Genomic DNA, 22,646 nt, shown 5'->3' on the forward strand with positions numbered 1-22,646 from the left:
ATAGCTGACAGAAGTTATGGGAGCACAGCGGTCATTTTACCATTCAACACTCTCCTCTTACTTCAAGTTTTTTCTTTTATTTTCGTGGTACACTATTGGACCCATATTTACTGCTTTTTGTACCATAGTGCTCTCTGTTCTATGACCTGTCCTTTGTAACACTTGTATTATTTCTCAGCTTTAACTGGACCAAGGATGGAAAACCATTTGACTTATTATCTGACCCAAGGATAGTTGCATCTAACAACTCTGGAACATTTGTGATTCAAAACCGTGGAATCATCACCAATTTTCAAGGGAAATATCGTTGCTTTGCATCCAATCTGCTGGGAACTGCCATGTCAGAAGAAATTGAGCTAATTGTTCCAAGTAAGGGTTTACTTTGATTCTGTTGGGGTTTTTCTATTGTTGTTGTTGTTTGTTTTTTGTTTTTTTTTTAAGGTGGAAACTGATTCCTCAAATTAAATGGAAGAGAACTAGTTACTAAGGTGGTGTATGGTAAAACACGCACTGTTTGTTATTCAGTGAATATTGGAAGGAAAACCTCTGTGTGCTCCCTGGAATGATTTTATTTCATTCCTAGTTTTGAGGACAGAAACCAAATCTGAACTCAAGATTTCAGACAGTACTGTGGACATCGACTCCTTACAGGATTCCAAGCACTGATACTGATACTCCTTACCAACAACAATTAATACAAAAGCAACTGGGTAGATTATGTATATGTTTTCCCAGATATATTAATTTGGAAAACATTTATTATTTACTTTTTCTTTCTGAGTATTGTCTGCCCCACTTTGCCTCTAAAGGGTAGGTTAGTGGGTAAATTAGTATAAACTTTTTAATAGACATCTTGGGAGAGATGAATGTTCAATGACAGATATTTGCTTTGGTGCGACAATTTGAATGCCTTTATAAAGCACTTGCTTTGCCTTTGCCATAAAACCTGTAAAATTATTTTCTGATTTGTATTTGCTTAGAGCTATGATTTGCTCTTGTGATGCTTCATCTTCTAATACTTTTTCTCTAAAAAAGAAAGCATAAATATTGATAAGGGTTGTTGTGTGGTAAATTCTCTACTTAAGCTGGGCAGAGACAATTTGTGAGCTGATGTCACCACATCATGAAGATACAGAAATTAAAATATTTGGAGAGATAAAACACATAGCAGAAGAAATACAGAGTAGTTAACTGCAGTACAGTTACTGGAAGGTATTAGCTGTTCATGAAAGATAGAAATAATGGCATAGATCATGAAATAGTGTTAGAATATATTAAAAATGTAGCAGACAATAAAGGAATAGGAAGTCATTGCCAGAGAAAACAAAATTGATTTGAGTCAGATCTCTGTGGGGAAGTATAAAAGACACTTTGTCATTTCGGGGAGACTCCTGAATTAAATTTGGAGCGGTCTCTCTAATACTGAAAAAGTTTACTTGATCAAGAATTAGGAATTATGTGATGGTTTTGCTTTCTAAACATTTATTGTAAAGTAGATGCTGTTAGGAGTCATAAGACTGTAATATTTCAGCTTGGCAACTGTGACTGAGTGCCCAGAAATTGGGAAGACAGTATCATCTCCATCTCAGAGCAAGGGACATGGAACAGAAGCTGGGGGGAAGGATGGGAGAATTATCTGTTTATTACTGCAAAATAGCAACTGATGCAAATATTTGAAAGCTCAAGGAGAAGTTATCCAATCAACTGTGAGTTCATTAGTCTGATGTCAGTAGCATTCAGGGTTTGGTACAAGTACTTACAGAGAGAATATTAAAAGACCTGGAACTGAATAGAAAATGAGCTAAAAATATAGTAGTAAAAATTACTGATACTAGAAACTTGTCCTTCCATCATTAGCACAGAGGGAGGGCAGAGGAAGCGGGTGATTTTAAGGACCAGGTTTATAGAAGTGGGATGAAATTTACTGATGCAGAGTTCAAGGTCCTGATTAGGACAATGCTGATACAACTGATACGACAGGAGATGGCTACCTATCTACAAAAACTACTTCTAGCATGTCAGTGCAGATGAAATGGGCTATGAGAAACATGCATCATCATCTTTGTCATTTCTTTTTTATAGGATATAATCCTGAGAAGCATTCTAGACATAGCCTAGGTGGGAGATTTGTGGCACTGTGGTCATGTTGAAAATAAGTTATATCACAGGGGCTGGGAGATTTCATGGGAGAGGGCTGCTAAGGATGCCATGTAGATGTATTTTTATGAGTGTTCCTCATGAAAAACGTGATTTGTTTTCCTTCCAAACAGTTTAATGGATTTTTTTCCTTGGGAAATTTGTTTCATGTTGCACTGTATTGCATAGTATTCCCTAAAGCAGTAGCTTGGTGTTTGGTGAGGAATTACTGAAATTAGACGTGTTGCTATATGGTTTAGTCTCTACCAGCTTGCAGTTGCTGTAAAGGAATAGCATTCCTGAGTGGAGGAGAACTGCACAAAGTGTTAGGACAGTAAGTTGAAGTTCATTGAACTAGTGATGTAGGACAGTGCAACTGATGTTAACTGGAGTTTCAGTCAGGAGCAGGATAGTGATGCAGTCAATCAGAGCTTTGGACAGGAAATAATTATTAATTTTGGGATGTGGCCAGGGCACTGGGATTAATATGACTTCTCTTAAGCAAAGTGTCTCAGACTCATTAATTTTCAGAGGAGTTCAAGACCTCTGTGTCATGTTTCAGTGAAGGTGTGTCACCTCCAGCAGCAGAATATTCTGATACTTCATTGCCTAGTGAATTAGAAAAGATGCTTAAAAATGAAAAACAAGTTAATGTCTGTATCCCGGATTGTTGATCTATACTTGGAGCAGATAATTTTTGCTTTTAATGAAAAATTTCTATACTAACTTGAGTAGATAATACATAGCCAGTGGTAGTTAGCAACAGATTGAGAAGTTACAAACATGGTTGTTATCAAGTGTGAGGGAAATTTTAGTGCTAACATGTGCAAAGTCCTAAATCCAGAAAATAAATAAATGTTATAGATAATAGAGGAATTTACCCAAATCCCACACCTTCTAAGGCACATTTACTTTTATTCATACTCTTCTGCCATCAATTCTTTCAATTAATGGTGCAATGTAGATGCTGCAAATTAAAACAGGATTCAGAGAGTAACAGAAGACACCTTTGAATTTCTAAAGTGCTGGATAGTCTACAACTGTACTCAAGTGAAAGAGAGCTGCTGGTGCACAGATCCGCTGTAAATTAGGCAATCACTGACACAGAAGAGTTTGGGATAAATTACCTCTATTCACCCACAAGTTTTGAAGCAGAGACTGGTACATGTGAGATCACTACATGCATTCATGATAATGATGCAGAGGTGGCAGTGCTTTGCCAGCTGTATTCAAGCAAAATGTAAGCTACTTGGCAAGTCATTATGCCAATGAAGTGAAGAAAAACCCAGCAAGTCAGACTAGGCCAGTTTTTTTCATAAATTACATTTACACTGCAGAAGTAGAATGCTGGGTCTGTAAGGTTGCTGCTGAAGGGGAGAACAAAAGACTGTTTACTCACAGTAGTCATTCCAGGAAAGCAATAGAAATGTCAGCAGAAATGATCATTAAATCTCACCTACATAATGAAAATACCACACCTCCCCTGTATATGGTGACATTAAGGGGAGTGGGGAACAATGGGGTCTGAGGATCTCTATGTGGTTGCATCATTTACAAAGTCCAGATTGTTACAAGATACATGCAGCATGAAAATGAATTTAAATGGTGAGAACACAGACTTCAGCTACCCTCCTCCTGTATTTAGGGAATCTGTTGCTTGAATTACTGAGTAGGCCCAATGCCAGAGGAAGGAGAAGAACTACAGTTTAAACCTCTTTAATTAACTGTAGTGTAAAAGACTCTTCATGGTATACTGCATTAAGATTTATTTATGCTCAGTATTTCTAAAGCCACTGCTCCGAAAGACCGAAGATCTGAAGATGGAAACAGCCTAAACATAAAATTGTTCAGTGGCAGGCCGTGCTATGCCAGTGATGGTAGTTCTAGAATTCCAAAAGAAACCAAAACTAGTGATAATATCAAAAATGCGGATGTGAATATTGTGAAATATTAAAAGATACTGAGCTGATACTGAAATAGGAGGTCTCAGTAACACGCTCTGTGAAGGTGTTCAGTATAGCCTTTATGGAAGAAAAAACAAAAGAGACTTTGCAGATGATGGGAAAAAAATTTAAACCTCTTGCCTTCTAAACCAGTGTCTTATACCTTTTGACCACTTTTCTGGCCATCTAAATTGTTGGGATCACCCTGATTGTTGCCAGCAATTATCATTATGGATAGGACGATAGATATTTACACAGACAAAAAAGACCATCACTGATTCATCATAAAAGCTTCTTTGAGAGCAAGTATCTGACAGCCACAGTCTTCCTGACAGCCGGGCTTTCCTAAGTTTTTCAATTTAATACAGCAATTAAAAAAATCAATAAATAACAGGATCATATCTCATAAACAGTTCAAAGGCTGCAATGAAAATTATGGATTTAACTACTGCTTATACTACATGGATCAGAATATCAACCGATGCACTGGTAGGAGTACTGGAAGCTGCCCAGCCTGTGCTGAGCACAACTTATGTGATCGGTGACTGCAAGTCACGCTTAAGATTCTTCGATGGGTTGGGTTGTTCAATGCACAAGATACACAGATCCATATAACAAATCAGTCAGCTACTAATTAGTCTCAGGAGCAGGGAATTTCCAGGATATAGAAATTTCTTGACTATTTCCACTTTTCCTCACTCTTAGATCCTTTAAGAATTTATTTGCATGGCAGAATTTAAGAATATCCATGATGGGTCAGGCTAAACATCCATCTAGCCCAGGACACATCTCCAGCAGCATCCACAGAGAATGTTATAAAAACAGGCCTGGGGTATAGTGATGTTTTCCTACAATAGTTTTCCAAAATATTTACTATTTGCTGATTTACCGTAATGAGTTGACTCCCATTTTACACCAGATACTTGCAGAAACCAGATGCCTCAAAGACTTCTACAGTCACCTGAAGAAACCCTTTTCCTTCAGTTCAGTTTCTCAATACTTTACCCATAAACATGTAAAATATCAGATTGAATGGTCGACATTCTCATATAAACTGGTATAAATTGCCATCCTCGGTATGATTGTAGTAGTGTCAAGTCACTGTAGTGAGCTGTAGGACAAAAGCTAATCTGTAAGGCGATGTGTGCTAATAGCTACCAGAGTAAATCTGAAGCGATCCTGCTGGGGACTGGAGAACCCCAACTCTGGGGGCTGTATTTCTGAATCCGTACTGCTGAACTCAGATTTTTATATCGCATTGTATTGGTCTCCCTCCAGTTTGCTTTTTGTTGAGATACTGCATTTTCTGACCAGATAAGAGGTAGGATGGAATGACCCAGTCTCCTTTCTGAAATTTCTCTCAGCCAACCTAATATGCCAGTGGTATTTCAACCTAATCTCAAATACAGTTCAGTCATTAAACTTTGAGTCACCCCAGGGATTAAACTGAGCCTGGTTCCTTGCACAAACGACTCTGGACACTGATAATCTTCCATTTCCATGGATTTTACACATTGTCAAATAACTGTAATTCTGGTTTTTGAGTGCTATACAGCATTCACAGTACAGTCTTGTCAGGAAATAATACTTGGGCAACAAAGCCCTTCTCAAGACTGTTTGGAGAGTTTTATATGTCTTTTAGAAGATGACTCCATAACAGGTCAGGTGTGTGGTTTTTCATCTTCCTTATGGCTGTTTCATACATGCCACTTGATCGCTTGTGTCATGAAAGCCATCCTGCTGGCACTTCAGCAAGCCTTTTTCAGTCATTAAATAATGTTTTTCTCCCCTGTGTTATGCATATGTGTGAGGTTGCACTTGGAGCTATGCTGGGTCCTCTGTCCCCTCTCATTATATCTGTGTGCGGGGAATTACATGAAAGATAGACATGACAGTTTTAATGGTATCGCTGCGAAGAGATCAATTGGTTGTAAATTTTACAGTGTCCATGTGCTGCATTGATAACTCCATACAGTATTAAACACTTTCATGGCACAATTAATCTTGTATGAATCTTTCAAGCTTAATTCAGCTGTGATAGTTTCTGTGATCAGCCACAAATCACTAGTGATTGATTCTGGAATATCCACTAATTAAAACAGAGGAACACTGAAAAAAAAAAATAAAAATACTGCCTATATATACATACTGAAGAGTAATGTGCAAAAGCCAAAGTCTAATGTGATAGTAGCTTCTTAGCTTTAATAAATCTCCTCATGCAGAATTCAGAAGCAGTTGTTTTTCTAATCTTTGAGACCAGTGGGACCCCAGCAAGAAAATATCCTTGTCAAAAGGTTTGGCTCAGGAGTTTATCATGAAAGTTTTCTTCTCTTGCAAAACTTCATGAGTTCAAAATGCTCAGAGTTATGCATTGAGGGAAAAATCAAAGTTTTTCAATATTTTTTCACAAGGAACTAAGTGAAATAAAACATCATGGAAGGACCCAGAAGCCCCGACCACCTGTGGTTCAAGCACTTGTTCGAGGTGGAGAACATTTGGGTTCAAGTTGCTGCTTCCTCCAGCGAAATCCAGAGGCAGATACCTGGGTCATGCATTGGAGATGAATGTCTGAGCTGCCAGCAAATTACACCAAGACATGATTTTTCACCGTCTCCTAGTGGGACTTAATATATTTTTATGTAATTCTGTAATTACTGGCTACAGAAATTAGCTGAGAAGACCAGTGGTTATGGCACCCAACTGGGACTTGGAGACCCAGATTTAGTTGTGCCAAATGAGGCAAAAAATGGGTTTGAACAAGAGTTTCCAATGTCCTAGCTGAGTGATCTCACTATTAGTCTATCTGCTGTTCTCTTTGGCTTAGCCAGAAATCCCTTATCCTTTACCTGAGCCAGCTTCCTAATGTTTTGTTGAGAGTGATATGGTTTTTGGGAATAAATAAACTTTAGATTGAGAAATGGGCTTTTTCCCACTGAAAAATGTTCCACCTCTCCAGCAGTCATCAGATGTATTTTCCCGGGCTTGAAGACTATAGGTGAATGAATGTATTGGATTTGAATATATAGTTCCCTTTGTTATCTGAAATTTCACCTACAGAGAGGGTAATGCTTATTAGCTCCATTTTGCCTCTCTTAAGAATTCATAACATATTCATAATCCTTCTGGAGATAAAAAAAAAAAATCTATGCACAGTCTGCATTCAGGCAATCATCATTATAGTGATTGCTTCTTCTTATGTTTACTAATCCTACAATGTATGAAGTCTCCTCAGAGTCCTGCCCGTCATTTCTCAGCCTCCTCCCTTGGTTTGACTCCTTCAGCGTGACCCTGCAGGTATCCTGTGGAGCTGCTGGACCACCGAAGTTTCAAATTGTTTAGTCGCTATCAGAGTTCCCTGTCAAGACTTGAACACCAGGATGGCAAAGTTTGCTGTGCCAGTTTGGCTCTGCCCAGCCAGGATGTTTTCATTCCTTTGCTGTTTAATTGCTGTTAATTTTGATATTTAATGCAGTTGTCTGAACTGAAACTTCTGCTAGTTTGAACTTGCCTGAAATGAAAGCAGAAGACAACGTCTACCCTGAAACTGTCTTAGCTAAATTTGTTTAAGGAGTGGTTACATTTTGCAGACTGCTTTCTTTGCACTAATCTCTAAGCTCCAGCCCAGCTCTGCTTCCCCTCTTCTTGGGTGTGCTCTGGTTGTGTTTTGATTGCCAAGGCTGGCCAGGTTGCCCAGGTTTGTCAGGCGTGGTTCAGGATTTGAACAGTCTACTGTCATCAGTGCTGATGCTCTGGGTGATTAAACAAGTCCTTGATCCATTAATTATTTAACCTGTATTTAAGCCCAAATAGTGCAGCCTTTGTGCACCCCTCTGTATTCTTTTGTGCAAAGCCCGTCCCTGCATCCCAATGGACAAGCTTGCAGAGAAAGTCTGCAGGTCTGCACAGCAGAGGTTTTACAGCTGAGGGGATGAGGAGGCAATATAGTCTCTAAACCAGACTTCTGCTTCATCTGCTTCTAGAGATGAGGAGGAATTGGGACAACTCCAGGCACAAGGCGGAATAGCTGCCTCCTCTCTGTCCTCCCCTGCATTGACTTGCCGTGGCTTCTTGGGAATAATTTTTTAGCCAAGACTTCCCAGAACATACTGCACTCCCAGTCTGGTTTCTGATCTCCCAGGAACAGCCTGGGACCCGTCAGTGCACAGTCCTCTCTGCCAATCTTAGCCTCAGGCTTTGGTTCTGCTGGCTTTGAGTTGTCCCTTTCAGACAGTACAAAGGAGCTATAGAAGAATTTAAAAATAAATGCGTTAAAATAAAGCCTAAGGAAAGCTCATGAACATCACAGACAAGTGTTAAACACCACCATTAGGTTGCCTGGCTTTCAGTTCTATGGTCTGTGCACTTTATGAATGAAGAATGCTAGCAGAGATTTCTTACTCTTAGTAAAATGCGTCATTACTCTGTATCACTTTGCCAATAATAGCAACTGAAGGCAGAGAATGCAAAGGGTGATGTTAAGGTAAATATTTTATTAAAATTTCTATTAAGGGGGAAGCAAGGAGCAAAATTTCAAAAGGTAACAATAAAAGCGGAATTTCTTTGCTTTTGTACAGGTGTACCAAAATTCCCTAAAGAAAAAATTGAGCCCCTTGATGTGGAGCATGGTGATTCAGTGATTTTACACTGCAACCCCCCAAAAGGCATCCCACCTTTGCATATCTACTGGATGAATATTGGTAAGTAAACAATTTGTACACAGTTCATATGAGGAGACTCAAAACATTCGTCTTCCAGAGCAGTTTCATTACAGATTCATAATTGATGGGAATGGTAATTGTGCAAATGCTTAAGAAAAAGATCTGGATATTGAAAAACAAATTTGAAAAATGAAACGTGGAGATATGTTTTTACATAACACAAAGTTAAATTGTAGAGTGCATTGACACAACATATTATTAAATCTGAGGTACCAACATGCTTATATATCAGTAAATGAGTCTACCAGTAATGAGGACTACTGCATTTACAGTAGAGAGGATAAAATGTGTCAATATATTATTTCTAACATTACTGTTTTCCTCTTTTCATAAACTAATGGTTGATTTATGATACTAAGAAAAAAAAATAGTCTGTCAGGCATGTATAATTAGTTCTTCATGGGTCTCTGTCACGTTGTTCTTCAGCATTTGTGTTCTGCAGGAATTTCTGGCTCCTGGGAAACAAAGTAACCCGGATTGCCTCCATGAGATGGAGGGTTTGTTTCTGATGCTGACCAAGTATTTGCAGAGACAGAGTGCCAGATTAAACCTCTGATCTTATAAGGCAGGCTCTCTACTCCTGACATATGTATTTAGAACAGACTTGCATTTGGCTGGATCAACGAGACAGTACAGCAGCCTTAGTTCATACTAACAATCCCCTGCTGTAGTGAGTAGTTACAGAAGAGCAAAGTGCTTGGAGACTGGCCGTGGGACATCTGTAAATGGTGACGTCTGTATCATCATTACTGGCCTTTGAGTCAGGGAGAGGTGATGGAAATTTTCTTTCATCTGAGCAGGAATTTTGTACTGAGTAATTTTTAATTATCATTTTTTCTTTATAAATTATTTTAAAATATATGTTGAATATTGGCAAATAACATTGCTCATGCTGGGTCTTCTGCTTCTTTGGTGTCAAAGTTATATTCTGTATGTGGAATCAAACATATGACAGGAGAGCATTAGTAGTCATATTGGTGAAACAGCTCAGTATCATTACTGTATCATAATTATTTTTTTCTTGCTAGATTTGCAACATATTCCGCAAGATGAAAGGGTCTCCATGAGCCTTAAGGGAGATCTCTACTTTGCAAATGTGGAAGAAAATGACAGTCGAAGTGATTATTGTTGCTTTGCAGCATTTCCAAGACTGAGGACAATTGTACAGAAAATGCCAATGACACTGAAGGTTTCCCGTTGTAAGTCTGTGGATGAGTACTCGCTTGTTTTCTGTTGTTTTCTCTTTTTAACTCCCCAGGCATCAGTGAATGCAGATACGTGTCTCTGATGCAGTTCTCTCGGAAGAACAGGCATGTTCCCGTGCTTATTCCTGCATTATTAACTTTAAGGGCTAAATTCAACCGATAAGAGCTTGTTGCAGCTGTGGGGCCCCAGAGGTGCCCCATTCTTCCTCCGGTTCTCCCCGCAGTGAACGCCAGTGATGCGTTAGGGTAACCTGCTTCTTTGGCAGTTCAGCAAGTCACCGATGGATGGGACATCGCGGGGTTATGAGGACTTCACGTGGCTGCCTCCTCCCTGGGAGCAGGCCTGGTTTGGTCCAGTGCAGCAGTGTGGTTGGGAAGGATGGGATGGGGCTTCCGAGGTCTTTGCAGGCTGCCTTGAGCATCAGTAGTGACATACAAAGCGTTTTTTAGTTCCTTAATGAAATGTTGTGAAGGGAACTTCAAATTTTATTTATTTATTTTAAAATCTCTGTATTCCTGTAGTCTCCAAGGGTCATATTTCAGGTACTGGCCCTGCCCCTGAGTCTCCCTGGGGCAAGTGGGGATTGCTGTCCCATCGCCATACGCCTGCATTTGTTCAGTGTACACCTACCTGCTGCAGTATCAAACTGCTAATTCAAACTGCATAAAGCCACTGAGTATATGTGGTGTACAGCTGTCAGAAGTGCAGGAAAAGAATACAGATACCCAAGCAAAAAAAAAGCAGTGTTTTAAGGGCATGCTCTCAGCTGCATTAAATCAGCAAAGCCCAACAGAAGCCAGTGGAACTAAGGCAGCTTATACCAGCTGGAGATCCATCCTGCTTTGCCTGAATCTCTTTTGGCTGTAATAGTTTCTGGTAACACTGTACGACTCGCTGAGGTTGCCTGTGCCCTTAATATCAGTTTTCTGTTTCACTAATACTTCTGACCTTTTGAGCTTATGCAGCCCAGAAGACCAAAAAGGTTTTTCTTCATAAATGAAAGCCTAATATTAATATATGGTTTTGAGAGTTTTCTTGTTGGGATGAAAAGATAAAGGATTAATAGTGGCTTTGTATATCTTAATACTTGCTTAAACCATATCTTGGGATAATAATTGTGAGAAAAATATCAAAATGAGATGCTGCTCTCCACAGCTTTTCTAATGGGTCTGGTCCCTCACATATGCACACACAGATTACAGGAAAATGAGGTGGGGTTTGACTGTGGGGCCACCCATAGCCCTGGCAGTGGCCCAAGAAAAAACTTAAGTGCATGCACCTTGCCATCGAAGCCATGAGACTGGCTGCAGGCAAAAATGTGTGGCATATACTTAAAGGGTTTTGTAAACTCAACTTGAGACTGCCCACTCCACTCTCTGCCAAGTCCCCATTGATGGACTGTATTAAAAATAATACGTAGAAAAAAAATGTAAGCAATAAGAAAAAAGAGACTGTATAAATTTTATAACATTTCTTTATAGCGGATACTTAGGGCTTAGTAATTTTTTTATTGTACTAGGTAGCTAGGATGAAATGATGATTTTATCACCTGCGAAGTATTTTACAGAATAATACATATCATTGAAGGATTTTCATTGTATTTTCAGAAATTTATTGTTCATCTGTTGCTTTATTTTATATTTTTCTTTGTTCCTTTCTTTCTTTTATGGTAGAAATTGAGGGGGCATGTTTTTGTTTTGGTTGATTTATTGTTTCTTTTGAGTCTATATCAACTATGCATGTTTGTGTTTGGTTGTCACTTTTATTTATTTCAGTTAAGCATGCTAATGACTCAGGCTCACCTAACGCTGCGGTTTCTAAGGGTGAGTTGAATGCGTCTGTTATTTAGCCTTTAAACTGAGAATCTACTAGCTGAGATGAAATGTGAGATGCTGCTTAGGAAAAAGACAAAAAAATAAATCACAGTTTTTATTTCAATGGGATGGATTTAAGTAGTCCATGGAGTACAATTTGCTCGTCTTGTCCTTTCTGACAGAAATCTGAAGTGTTTTTAACAAAGAGATAGTTTTCTTGCTTGAGAAAAGAACGTTCACATTTCATAATATGATTTAAATAAGGAGGCTGATGTCCTGGGTTTCTCGTGTTATCAGTTCAGAGCAGGAGCCAGAGCTGGATGCTCCAAATCTTCCTCTGGCAGTTAAGATGACTCTGGCATTAGGCACCCACAGTTTGAAACTATGAATTCCTGTGTAAAGGGTCGCCCTGGGGCTGTATTACTCCAAGGTGAGCTAAAGGTGTGGATTTACAGAGCTTTTGCTGCTCTGTGTTAATTGTCCCCATCCCCAGCCGTACCTCGCGGTAGACGGGAGGTGGTTCTCTCTGGCCGTATGTTGTCCTGTCTGATACCGCTGGTAAGCACCACACCAAAGCAGTTCTTATCCTGGGGATTCAGATCTTCCCTCATTTTGCGTTCCCCTCTTTCTGGAGCAATATCCTGGAAATATTCTGCTGAGGTTTATGCAGGCAATGTTGATAAGTCAGAAGGCAGCTAGTGGCTATTTCTGCAATTGTCCACACAGTTAATTTTGTTTAAAAAATGTAAAAATGAGAGTCTTATGTTTTGTGTGTAGCCCTTGACTCTGATTTATTTGGTTAAATTGCTTTGAGAGTCTCTGTTTTTTGAAATGCCCAATTTGAAACTCCTGAAAGACCTCATTTTGCTGGATGAACACTGAAGTTTTGGAAAAGGGGTTCTCCTTGGGTGTTTTGGGATGGATAACTCAAAACACTGATCGGCCCTCAAGCCTTGACCCATGGAAGCTAAGCCTTGTGAGCAGAACAAGCGGGGCTTGTGCAGAGTGACAGACACTCACAACCCGATTTTTCCCTTGGAGAGATGTCTGAAATCCTGTCACCGGTCAGGAAGGGGGACTGCCTGCCTTTGGCAGTGAGAGGTGGAGGGCAGATGGAAAACCTGCGAGCATATCCAGAGGCACCAAAGTGTTTTTCTGTGGCTCTGAGCGCGACACAGATTTGTAGAGATACAAAGCAAAGGGAGGAAAAAAAAATTAGAAAATGATTCAGAGAGATACATGTGGTCTTTTACCAAATCATCCGTAACTGACTATTTTTGAAGAACTAGTACCATTTGGGGACTTATTCATTACTGTGCTAATTGTTATTATAGTGATAACTGGATAGCCATTTAACTCTATGCGTATTTCATCATGAAACCATTGTTTGGCAGGCTGGAACAAATGATCCGTTGAAATCAAATGCAGGTCAATCTTGTTTTATTATTTTAACGGTCTTCCTTACAAATTGTATCTACATTACTGTAGATTTAATAATTGTAGCAAGAAGGACAATTCTGTGGGATATTCAAGTTTGGAAAGATAGGTTTTCATCTGAGATTTAAGAGATGATGGAGCTAATGCAGAAGAAAGGTGCTGTGAAAGATGGTGTGGACAAGAAGATCAGCAACCGAGAAGACCAGTGTGCCAGGAGAGATAGGAAAGTCCTGGATTAGTCTTAAAATGTGTAAACAAAAAAGAAAATTTACAAATCAATGTCCAAAACCTTCTGACAGAAGTAATGTTTGTGGCATTATTGAAGGATAAGCAAAGGTTCTATGATTTCATATCTAACTTTTATTTTATTTTATTTTTTAGCAAATTTTATCAAGGAAAGAAAACCCAAACTGCTGATTCCTCCTGAATCTGCGGGCAGTAGCTCATCAGTCACTGTCATCAAGGGAGGTGTCCTGCTACTCGAATGTATTGCTGAAGGGCTGTGAGTAATGGACAATACTGCACAAACCTAATCACTTTTTTTTTTTTTTTAAATGGAATTGAGCAAAGAAAAAGCTATGTTAAGAATTATACAACTACAAATGAATATACCCACCTACCTATACAGGTTGAAATTGAACCTCTATGCAGAGTTTTTGTGAAGTATGCATCCTCCTTGTAAAGCAGCACACATCTAGCATACAACATTCATGTATTTATTATTGCTATAGCTCATAAACAAGTAATTAAAATCATGTGGTATTTATTGGGTTTTTTTAATTTTATATTAAAAAAAACCCTATTATCAAACATTTTTCTATAGTACTACTTTTGAGATGTTGAGAAATTAAACAACATCAGAATTCAGCTTCTGTGGTTTGACTCACAACCTGTAACATTTCTTTTCTAGTTTTGCCAATTCAGTTTTGGTTCAATGGTCAAAAAATATTCCGCATTTTTCCAGGTGTCAGATCTGAGGTTTTTAAAAGCAAAGTTTTTGAGTGAAGTAAGACAAGACATCCGTTAAAAAAATGCCCCAGGGGTTGAAACTGGTGGTCCATCTAGCCCAGCTGCAGTGAGAGATGTTGGCTTGGGAGCGCGTGTGAACCTGGCTGCTCTCTGTGGTCCATTTGCCAGCATCCAGTATTTACATACAAAGGACGTTCCTTCCGTGATGTTCTCACAGACAACAGCATGTTAAGGAACAAAGTCCACAACTATGTAAAAATCTAGTGAACTGGAGTCATCTGTATTGATTTGATCCTGCTATTATAAAACTAAGAGCAATGGGCTAACTTCAAATTTAGTTTCAGTCCCATGTTTTCTGCTTGGGCCCATTGGTATGAATGCCCCTGGTGCTTTGTGCTGCACAGATATCTCAAGCTTGTTACTACTATCAGCATTTACATTAGAGCACTACTCAAGCTGCAGCTGTGGATCTGGATGTACTAAGCATGGTAAAATAGCTCAGTGAGATGTTTGCTGTAAAAATATAGGGAAGGGTTAAAGTAGACGGCGTGTGATGGGAAATCAGGACAATTTTGTTCCTTATTGTAAATAGCACGGGACAAAATAAAGGTAAGGAAAGGGAATGGCTAACTAAATGCTAAATGCAGTCCTCACAATGACGCTGTGATCCCTCTCGCTGACCTTGTTCCTGCTGTAGTAGCTCAGAGATGAATAAGCTCCACTTTGCCCTCAGTCCAGTTTTCCAGTTTTTACTGTGTGCTTGTAGATGGAACAGTCTGCCCCAGAAGAGATGCCACCTAAACATCTTTCCAAGCACTAAACCCACAATGAAAGCACAGTCGCTTCTGGTTTATTTGTGATAGAGCTTTTTGTTGAATGGAGACCTAAATCATTGTCTTCTCCTGCTGTATGGTGGAGCTGCAGGTCTGTGAACGCAGGCTGTGGTTAGCTGGTAGATAATTCATACTAAAGACTGTGTAATTATATCCCGCTATAAAGTTCCAAAATCAGGATATTAATCTGCCTGAACAAACACGTTTAGGGTATTTTGTTTTTCCATGTGGGCTTGAAAGGGCATTGCTCATTTAAACTGGCAAGATTATGCCTCTGCAGTTGGTTGCCATTTCTGAGAGAAGGTGAATTACTTGTCTTTATTGGATTCACTCCAAGAATCTGCAGTGGTTTAGTTCCCTGTTGCAACACTTCCTTGTCTAATTCACTACCCATCAAGCTAATTCGCAGGCCCACAAACCTCCACAAGTCCACAGCTATGAGTTTAGAGTGTTTTCAAGGTACTTAACAGGGAAATCACCTTGGAAATACACGAATACTAATTTTCATGTGTGAGAATTAATATTATGTACAACAAGAGAAAGCTAGAAAAGGCTGTTTATTTGGAAGAAAAAGTAAAAAAAAAAAAAAAAAGTTTAAAATGTTTCAACTAAACTTTTTAAAAAATTATTTTTCAAACAAAAAGGGGTTTTTTTTAAAGTAGTCATTTCTGAAAGAAGATAAGTACTACTTTGTCTGAACACCAAACAAATATTTTTTCATTGAAACACTTCAAAAATGCAACATTTTAACAAAAAAAAAAAAAAAAAGTAGTATTTTTATTTGCTGGAATTCCCATTTTTCAAGAGAAAAATGGTCAGCTTTGCCTATATCTCTGCCAATCCATCCCACCAAATGTCCACAAACCATGAAAGCGGATAGACTGAGCCAGATTTCGAGTAACTAAGATCAGGGGCAGCCAACTGCAAAATAAGGATTTTAAGTACATTTGCAATCTGTCATTTTTGAAGACTTATATTCTGAGTAATGACAGTGTCAGGAGGGCATTGCCTCAATACAACACCAAGGCAACACAGAGCCTGACTTTGGTACAAGAGCAGGACAAGGACTCTTGCAGGAAATAATAGGATATTTGCACGGTTGTGCTCACTGCTCATGGAAAACTGTAATTTCTTGGTACCTGGGGCTTTGAATAGCTGGTGCCCGGGCATTTTGCCATAATGACAGATGGACACAAGAGTAAGCAGATATGACACTGTGTATGTGCGTTGTGTACAGCGTCGGGGTCGCGAAGCCCAGCTGGGAGTGTGCAGACAACAGTCTGTCCCAAATTTCTGTGTCATTGCCGTTTGCTTTCTAAAAATGTAAGGAGCATTTCCAGCCATCTCCAATGGTTGGCCAACTTTCTAACCAGGCAGGGCACTGAGTGAAGTCACTGTAATGAAGTCTTTACCTCCTTGTCTGTCCTCAAGTGCCCTTTTGGAATAGGACGAGATGAGCTCCGTTCCCTCTCCTGCAGTCCATGGCATGCCACACGTAGGAGGAATGCAGCCTCGTGCCATGCCCTGGTGTTGGCTGTGAAAAACCTGTTCATAGGGGCCCTTCAAATCCAGAAGCAGTAGACTAGTTATAGTCTATAGCATAGCCTTTAGTATAGCCCCAGTGTTTTAAAAGAGCTCAGAAGTCTCTGAAAACTTCACCTTGCAAACCATATCCAAGTCCAGCAGCTCTGCGAAGATGAAACATTACAGCAGCCTAGTATGCAACTCAAAAAAATATTTTTTTTTCTTTCTTTGCTATTAGCCCAACTCCTCATCTAAGCTGGATCAAGGTCACCGGAAACTTGCCGAAGGATGAACCAGAAACGGAAAATTTTGGGAAGATATTGAAGATAGACCAAGTGACTGCAGCTGATGAAGGAACGTACCAGTGCACAGCAAGCAACCACATGGGAAGAGCGAAGCACGAGTTCCACGTTCACGTGGAAGGTTCTGAGTACACTTTACTAAGCTTATTGATTTTCAACAGAGAGGTGGTCAAAGGGAACTGAATAAGGATGTTTGCTGATATCACTCAGTGTAATGCATAAATTCAACCAACTCTATCAAATTATGCTAGCCAAGAACCTGCCTTACAGTTTTGGGAAGCTTGCAGAAATAGCACCATTTAAAAAAAAAAAAAAAAAGAAAATAATGCTTTTTTTTTTTTTTTTTTTTTTTTTTTTTTTTCCTGAACCATGAAGGCTCTACAGAATGGTGAACAGGAGTACAAATACATGAGCATATCCAGTAGTCTAAAGATGTGAGTTAGTCAAGCAGAGATATTGATAAAATGTCTTGTATTAACCTAAGTGTCAGACCAAAAGATCTAATTATTCTACTTGCTCTTAAAGAATGTGGAAATGGCTGTACTGGGCCAGATCAGAGATACGTGTAGATCAATTTCCTTTCTTTGGCTTCCACCAGAAGTGAATTACCAGGAAGGATTATAAAAATGCAGTGAGCAAGCATGGTACCGCCCTTCTCTTCCCCTCCTTTGTATGGTCCCTTGCTATAAGGACAACCTGAGCTAAGAGTTGTTTCTGTAGCCCCTAAAAAGTGTCAGGAAAACTTACGAAACAAAGTAAAAAAGTACTTTCTACTAATTTTTCACAGTTTAAAAAAATTGAAATATGACCCTTTCTGTCATCTCACTTAAGTATCCAAGGTCCATTCCCATCCTAGCCTGCATGCTTGCAAGGGTGACCAACACTGTATTAACAGCATTCATAAATAACCCCAGGGTTACACTTTTGCCTGACATACACTTGTGCCTAGGGTGGTTTGTCCCTGTGCATGAGCATACACCTGGGTCTGGGGGCTGAACGGGGTGAGTTCTGGCTAGCAAAACAGAGAACCTGGAATGTTTGTCCATCTGTTTGGTTGTCAGTTAATTCTGTTGCTCCTAGAAGGCGGCAGATTAATGAAGCCAGCCAAGATACCTTCATAACAGGCAACCTGAAGGGTGCAGATAGAGGCTCATGGTGCCTGCTCTCCCTCCATCCTCTTTTCTCCCTCTCTCCCCGCTCCTACTCCCCAAACCCTGAAGGTATGAGCCCTTTGCACAAGGCAAGTGCAGATGCTCTTTTTCCAGGAGCAAAGCAGAGCTCCAACAAGACTTGGCAAGGAAGCCCTGCAAAAGTATTACGGCCACTGCAACTCTTTCAGCAACGCTGCCCATAAATAGCTACAAAAATGAGAATCATCAAGTGCAGCTCAAAAACTTGCTGAAAACATTTTCTCTTAACTGATGAAAAATGCTCCAGCCTCTGCTCTGCAGAGTAAAAAAAAAAAATAAAAAATCACAGTATCACAGTCTGTATTAAACTGTCGGTGTCTGCCAAGTGCTTCATTTTAATCTGTGCTTCTTCTCACTCCATGGTCACAAGGAGTCCTGACAGGAGGAAAGGCATTTTCAGCTACCTGCTCTGTATTTACTCATCAGCCGAGGAGAAGCGTTTTCTCCCAGTACATGATGAATCATCCCCATTGACTTGACACAACCTTGTGTCTTACAGTCGTCTTTCCCTTCCTGGAAGTGTGGAAGAGGGGGATACCAGGGCATGGCAAGTTTTCAGCTGCGATAGAGGGGAAGTGCTGAGTCCTAGAAATCATTCCAGATGGTTTGGAGCATCTCTGCTGTAGCTGAATATTTTAACAATCTGGCTACGATTTTCTCGGCTATAAAAATTGAATCCTTCAAAGAAATTGCAGGAGCTGCAAAAACTAAAATACCAGAGAATAACATTAATTAAGCAGTTCAGAATATTGACCCCTTTCTCCCCTAGTCTCTAGAGGGAGGAAAGCTTTCTGGCAAATTGTTGTTACCGCTCATTAATAAACAAGGACTTACCAAAAAAAGAAAAAAGGAAATAATCCTATTCTAGCCACTGTAATGTAAAAAATGATTTTTGCAATTGCTGTTGTTTGTTTTCTGTATGTGTAAATAATGTTGGCTGCCGTCACTAGCAGGAATTCTTCCTATTAGGAGTCACCTCACATGCAGGGTATCAAGGTAAAATTTGAGCCCAAACACTGTCTTCTTCTAGACTTTCTAACCAGAAAATGTCACTACCATTAATCAGAGATGGGCATGTTCATCATTCTTGCAGCAACTCCTGTGTGCACACTCAAGGGCAGATCTTGAGTTGGTGGAAGTGAGCATTAATTTCAGTGGGTTTCAGGGAGGTTCTGCTGACGTAAGGCTTCCTCGCACCTGACATGCTCTTCTCAGAGGATGCGTGCAGGGAGAAGAAAATTAAACATGGAAGAAAAATAATCTCAGTTATTAACAGCCAACCATTCTCAATCTAGTGCTGGTGGGTAAATCAGGATTTTGCTATCATTTCTGTCCTATGTCTACTTTCTGTTCTTTCTGGTATTTGAGGATGTCAAACCAATACCCCAGCCTTCTAAATAACGTTAATTAATTATATTTGCATGCAGCCCACTTACTAATCCTACAGGAGTCTGAGTGCAAAGATTCAGGCAATTATTACCAAGCATATGAAAATATTCAGCTAGCAAATTGCTTGACTGTTTGAGCATTTTAATCTCTCTTTGCAAGGAAAGATGTAGCCTGGAACATTGGAGCAGGGAGAAAACCTCTATTGTTGTTACTAGAATGAGAGAATTATATTTAAAAAAAAAAAGCAAAGCACGCCCACAAATTGTCTTGACTTCAAATGGTGGTTTATTTGGCTATTGTGTATAATCCGCCAAGCCCGGTAGAAAATGTGCATATGTAACCTCAACATCTTGTCACTATCGCAGCGCCTGATCTGGTGGTACCTTGATCTTGACTGAGGCTCCTAGACTGTGTTTAATAGAAATAATTATTACAATATAATGATTAATTATGGTAATGATATAGTAGCTAAGGGCCTTTGCAGTTATGTCTTGTAATACTTTCATTACTCAGCTAGAGAAGAATAAAATAGATTAGATTAATGTGAGGCAGAACCATGGCTCGTTGTTTCAATCAGGCTCAAACTGCAGTTGTGTTTCACTGGAAAACTGCTTCAACTTGGATGCAGACCCCAAGGTGGTAACTGCGTCTGAAGCTGCAGATGATACCCCTGAAGTGGTATGGATTACCAGCCCTCAGGAAGATGTGAGGAGAATTTGAAATTATCTTGACAAATTGGGAAAATGGTCTGGAATAAAAAGGATGGGCTTCAGTAAGCACAAGTGCAAAGTAATTCTCATCAGGCAGCACTAATTGGCTTCATAAGCACAGGATGGAAAATGTCTGGTTAGACTAGTCTGGAGGATAGAGTGGATTGCAAACTAAACACCACTTGGAAATATTAATCTTGCAGAGAAAGAAAAAATAGTTCTGGAAAGTATAAAGAAAGGTGATGTAAGAGATACTACTGAGCACTGGTAAGGCCTTGCATAGCACAACCATTTTTACATTGTGCACTTCATCAAAGCTGGGGTTAACTGTCTCAAGTTAGGAGAGAGCAGCAAGGGCAGTCAACAGAGCTCCAAAACATACATTTGAGAAAAAAATTGATAGATATGTTTAATTTAGGAAATAATTAATCTGGGGAACACACAGCAGCCTTTAGATGCACCGAAGTTTCTTCACAATAGATAGTAACAAATTGTTCTACTCATTCCATGGGGATAACATAAGATACTATAGACTTAAATTGCAGTAAGGCAGAAGTTAGACATTAAAAACTTGTTCTAGTTCTAGACAGCAAGGGAGGTTGGGAAGGTTTGGCTCTGTCTGGGGTGGTTTAGGTGTAGGTGATCCTGCTTTGTTGCAGAAGGATGGACAAGATGCCCATTTTAGATCCCTTCTATTTTTGGACCTGTCATTATATTTCCATGAAGACATAAATCTCTTAATCAGGAGCACCACATTTATAACTTTTAGCAAGAAGAATATATTATGCAGTGAAATATTTGACATACCATATTGCTCATGCAGATTAACTGTTTGACTGTCCAACCACTAGTTTTTGTAGTTGCTAAAAAATATGTGTATATTTTGTTATTCTTATATTTTGTGTACTTATAAGTAGTATAGAATATCTGCCACACGGAAAAGAGATTCTTCAGCCTTCCTGTGAAATTACATTTCATACTTGACAAAATTTCATTGCCTGTGGCTTTGCAGCTACATCACTTTCTTGGGGCAACTGGAGCAATTCCCATGCTGAGAAAGGAAAGCAGAGGTTTAATATATCTTCAGCTCACTTGTGTATGCACAAATGAAAATAGGGAGCGAGCTGTTGTTTGTATTCAGTCTGTGCTTGGTGTCTCACCTCCTCCAAAACAAGAAAATATCCTGTCTCAAGCACTGCATTTGTGGCAGATCTAATGGTGGGAAAAAAAAAAAATCATCAGGGCTGTTACAAACCTTTTACACCACCATGCCTTTGACCTGTCTTTTCCTGATGAAAGCATAATGTATATGAGAGAGAGGGAAGGGAAAACATCTACAAAACCAAAATGTTCTGCTGCTTGCAGAGTTTCTTCCTGGAGCCAAATACAAGGAAGCATAACAAGTATTGTCACGTCACAAACTGCACTATGGGAGGGCAACCAGCACTGTGTGAGGAAGGTGGTAGAAGAAATCTGTACTGTGTGAAGGAAACGCAAAGATGTTACAATTTTAAGCTTCAGTGTCTTGGACTTTACTTCAGTCTTTAGCTGTTGCTTAACAGTATCTCTTCATCGGTACTCCGCTGTGGAAGTGGTGGACTCAGTAGAAGCTCTTGTGTATCACACTTCAGGGGTGTTTTTTAATATATGTGTGTGAATATGAGCAATGACGCTTTGTTTTAGTGTGTCACACTGATAACATCTGGAGATGTATTACCAGGCAACAGCTCTGTTAATCTTCAAAGCGCTTTATAAGCATTAACTAATGAATCCTCATGTTTCCCATACATTAGCTCATCTTTTTCAAATAGGGAAAGAGGCCCAGTGACCTGCCCAGCACATGCAGAAAAGGAGTGTCAGGTCTAGAATTAAAATTTCAAAGTTTGTTGCTTCTCAGGGAGAGATAATGATGAATTCAAGGCTGTGTTTTGGATTGAGGCTGCCCATTGAAAAGTAGACAGGCTTGGGGACCTGCATTCAGTCTGTAGAGAACAAAGCATTAATCAGATTAATGCTTTTATTTTTTTTCCCTTCAGTTCCCTTCCCTCCTTTGTGGTTATGTTTTGCCAATGAGGTTTGGTTACCTGATGCTCAGGGGCTGCTCTGCAGAGGAGAAGGTTTCCCATGAGTTACCCCAGTTTAGCTGGCAGTGGTGGGAAGGGGAGAGCAAGGGAATGCAGCAGCACACTGCTGCTCCTCTGCCACCACCCTGTGGGCAGACCTCTCTGGACTGCTCCTCAGGACAATGGCTCTCATCCCCAGGGGTGAGAGAATGTTTCATCATTCCTAAATACGTTTCAGATCAGCCTCTTATTTCAATATGTGATGTAAAACAAGGATATTAAAAATCATAGTGCATTTCCCTAGCACATGTAGATGAGCAGATGGAGATGCTGCTCCTGCATCGCTGCTCTCTGCCCTCTGACTGCTCCTGGGCAACTTGGGGGAAGCTGCTTGCCTCTGCCGGGGGGGGGT

General features: G+C 39.8%; 1 protein-coding gene across 10 annotated transcripts in view; it reads left to right on the forward strand.

The window, feature by feature from the left end:
• The window catches only part of CHL1 (cell adhesion molecule L1 like), a 103,494-nt gene that overhangs the window by 51,680 nt on the left and 29,168 nt on the right, over nucleotides 1-22,646 (forward strand). For 8 of the 10 annotated variants that reach the window (XM_026857325.1, XM_026857322.1, XM_026857324.1 and 5 more), the window contains exons 4-9: nucleotides 179-369; nucleotides 8,654-8,776; nucleotides 9,826-9,996; nucleotides 11,779-11,826; nucleotides 13,636-13,756; nucleotides 16,819-17,003. In XM_026857325.1, the coding sequence (XP_026713126.1) occupies nucleotides 179-369; nucleotides 8,654-8,776; nucleotides 9,826-9,996; nucleotides 11,779-11,826; nucleotides 13,636-13,756; nucleotides 16,819-17,003 (839 nt within the window). The remainder of the gene's footprint in view (nucleotides 1-178; nucleotides 370-8,653; nucleotides 8,777-9,825; nucleotides 9,997-11,778; nucleotides 11,827-13,635; nucleotides 13,757-16,818; nucleotides 17,004-22,646) is intronic. The other 2 variants (XM_026857327.1, XM_026857321.1) reach the window with 1 other exon arrangement.

The sequence above is a fragment of the Athene cunicularia genome (assembly GCF_003259725.1).
Source record: "Athene cunicularia isolate RWA chromosome 12 unlocalized genomic scaffold, athCun1 chr12_part1, whole genome shotgun sequence".
Classification (NCBI taxonomy): Eukaryota; Metazoa; Chordata; class Aves; order Strigiformes; family Strigidae; genus Athene; species Athene cunicularia.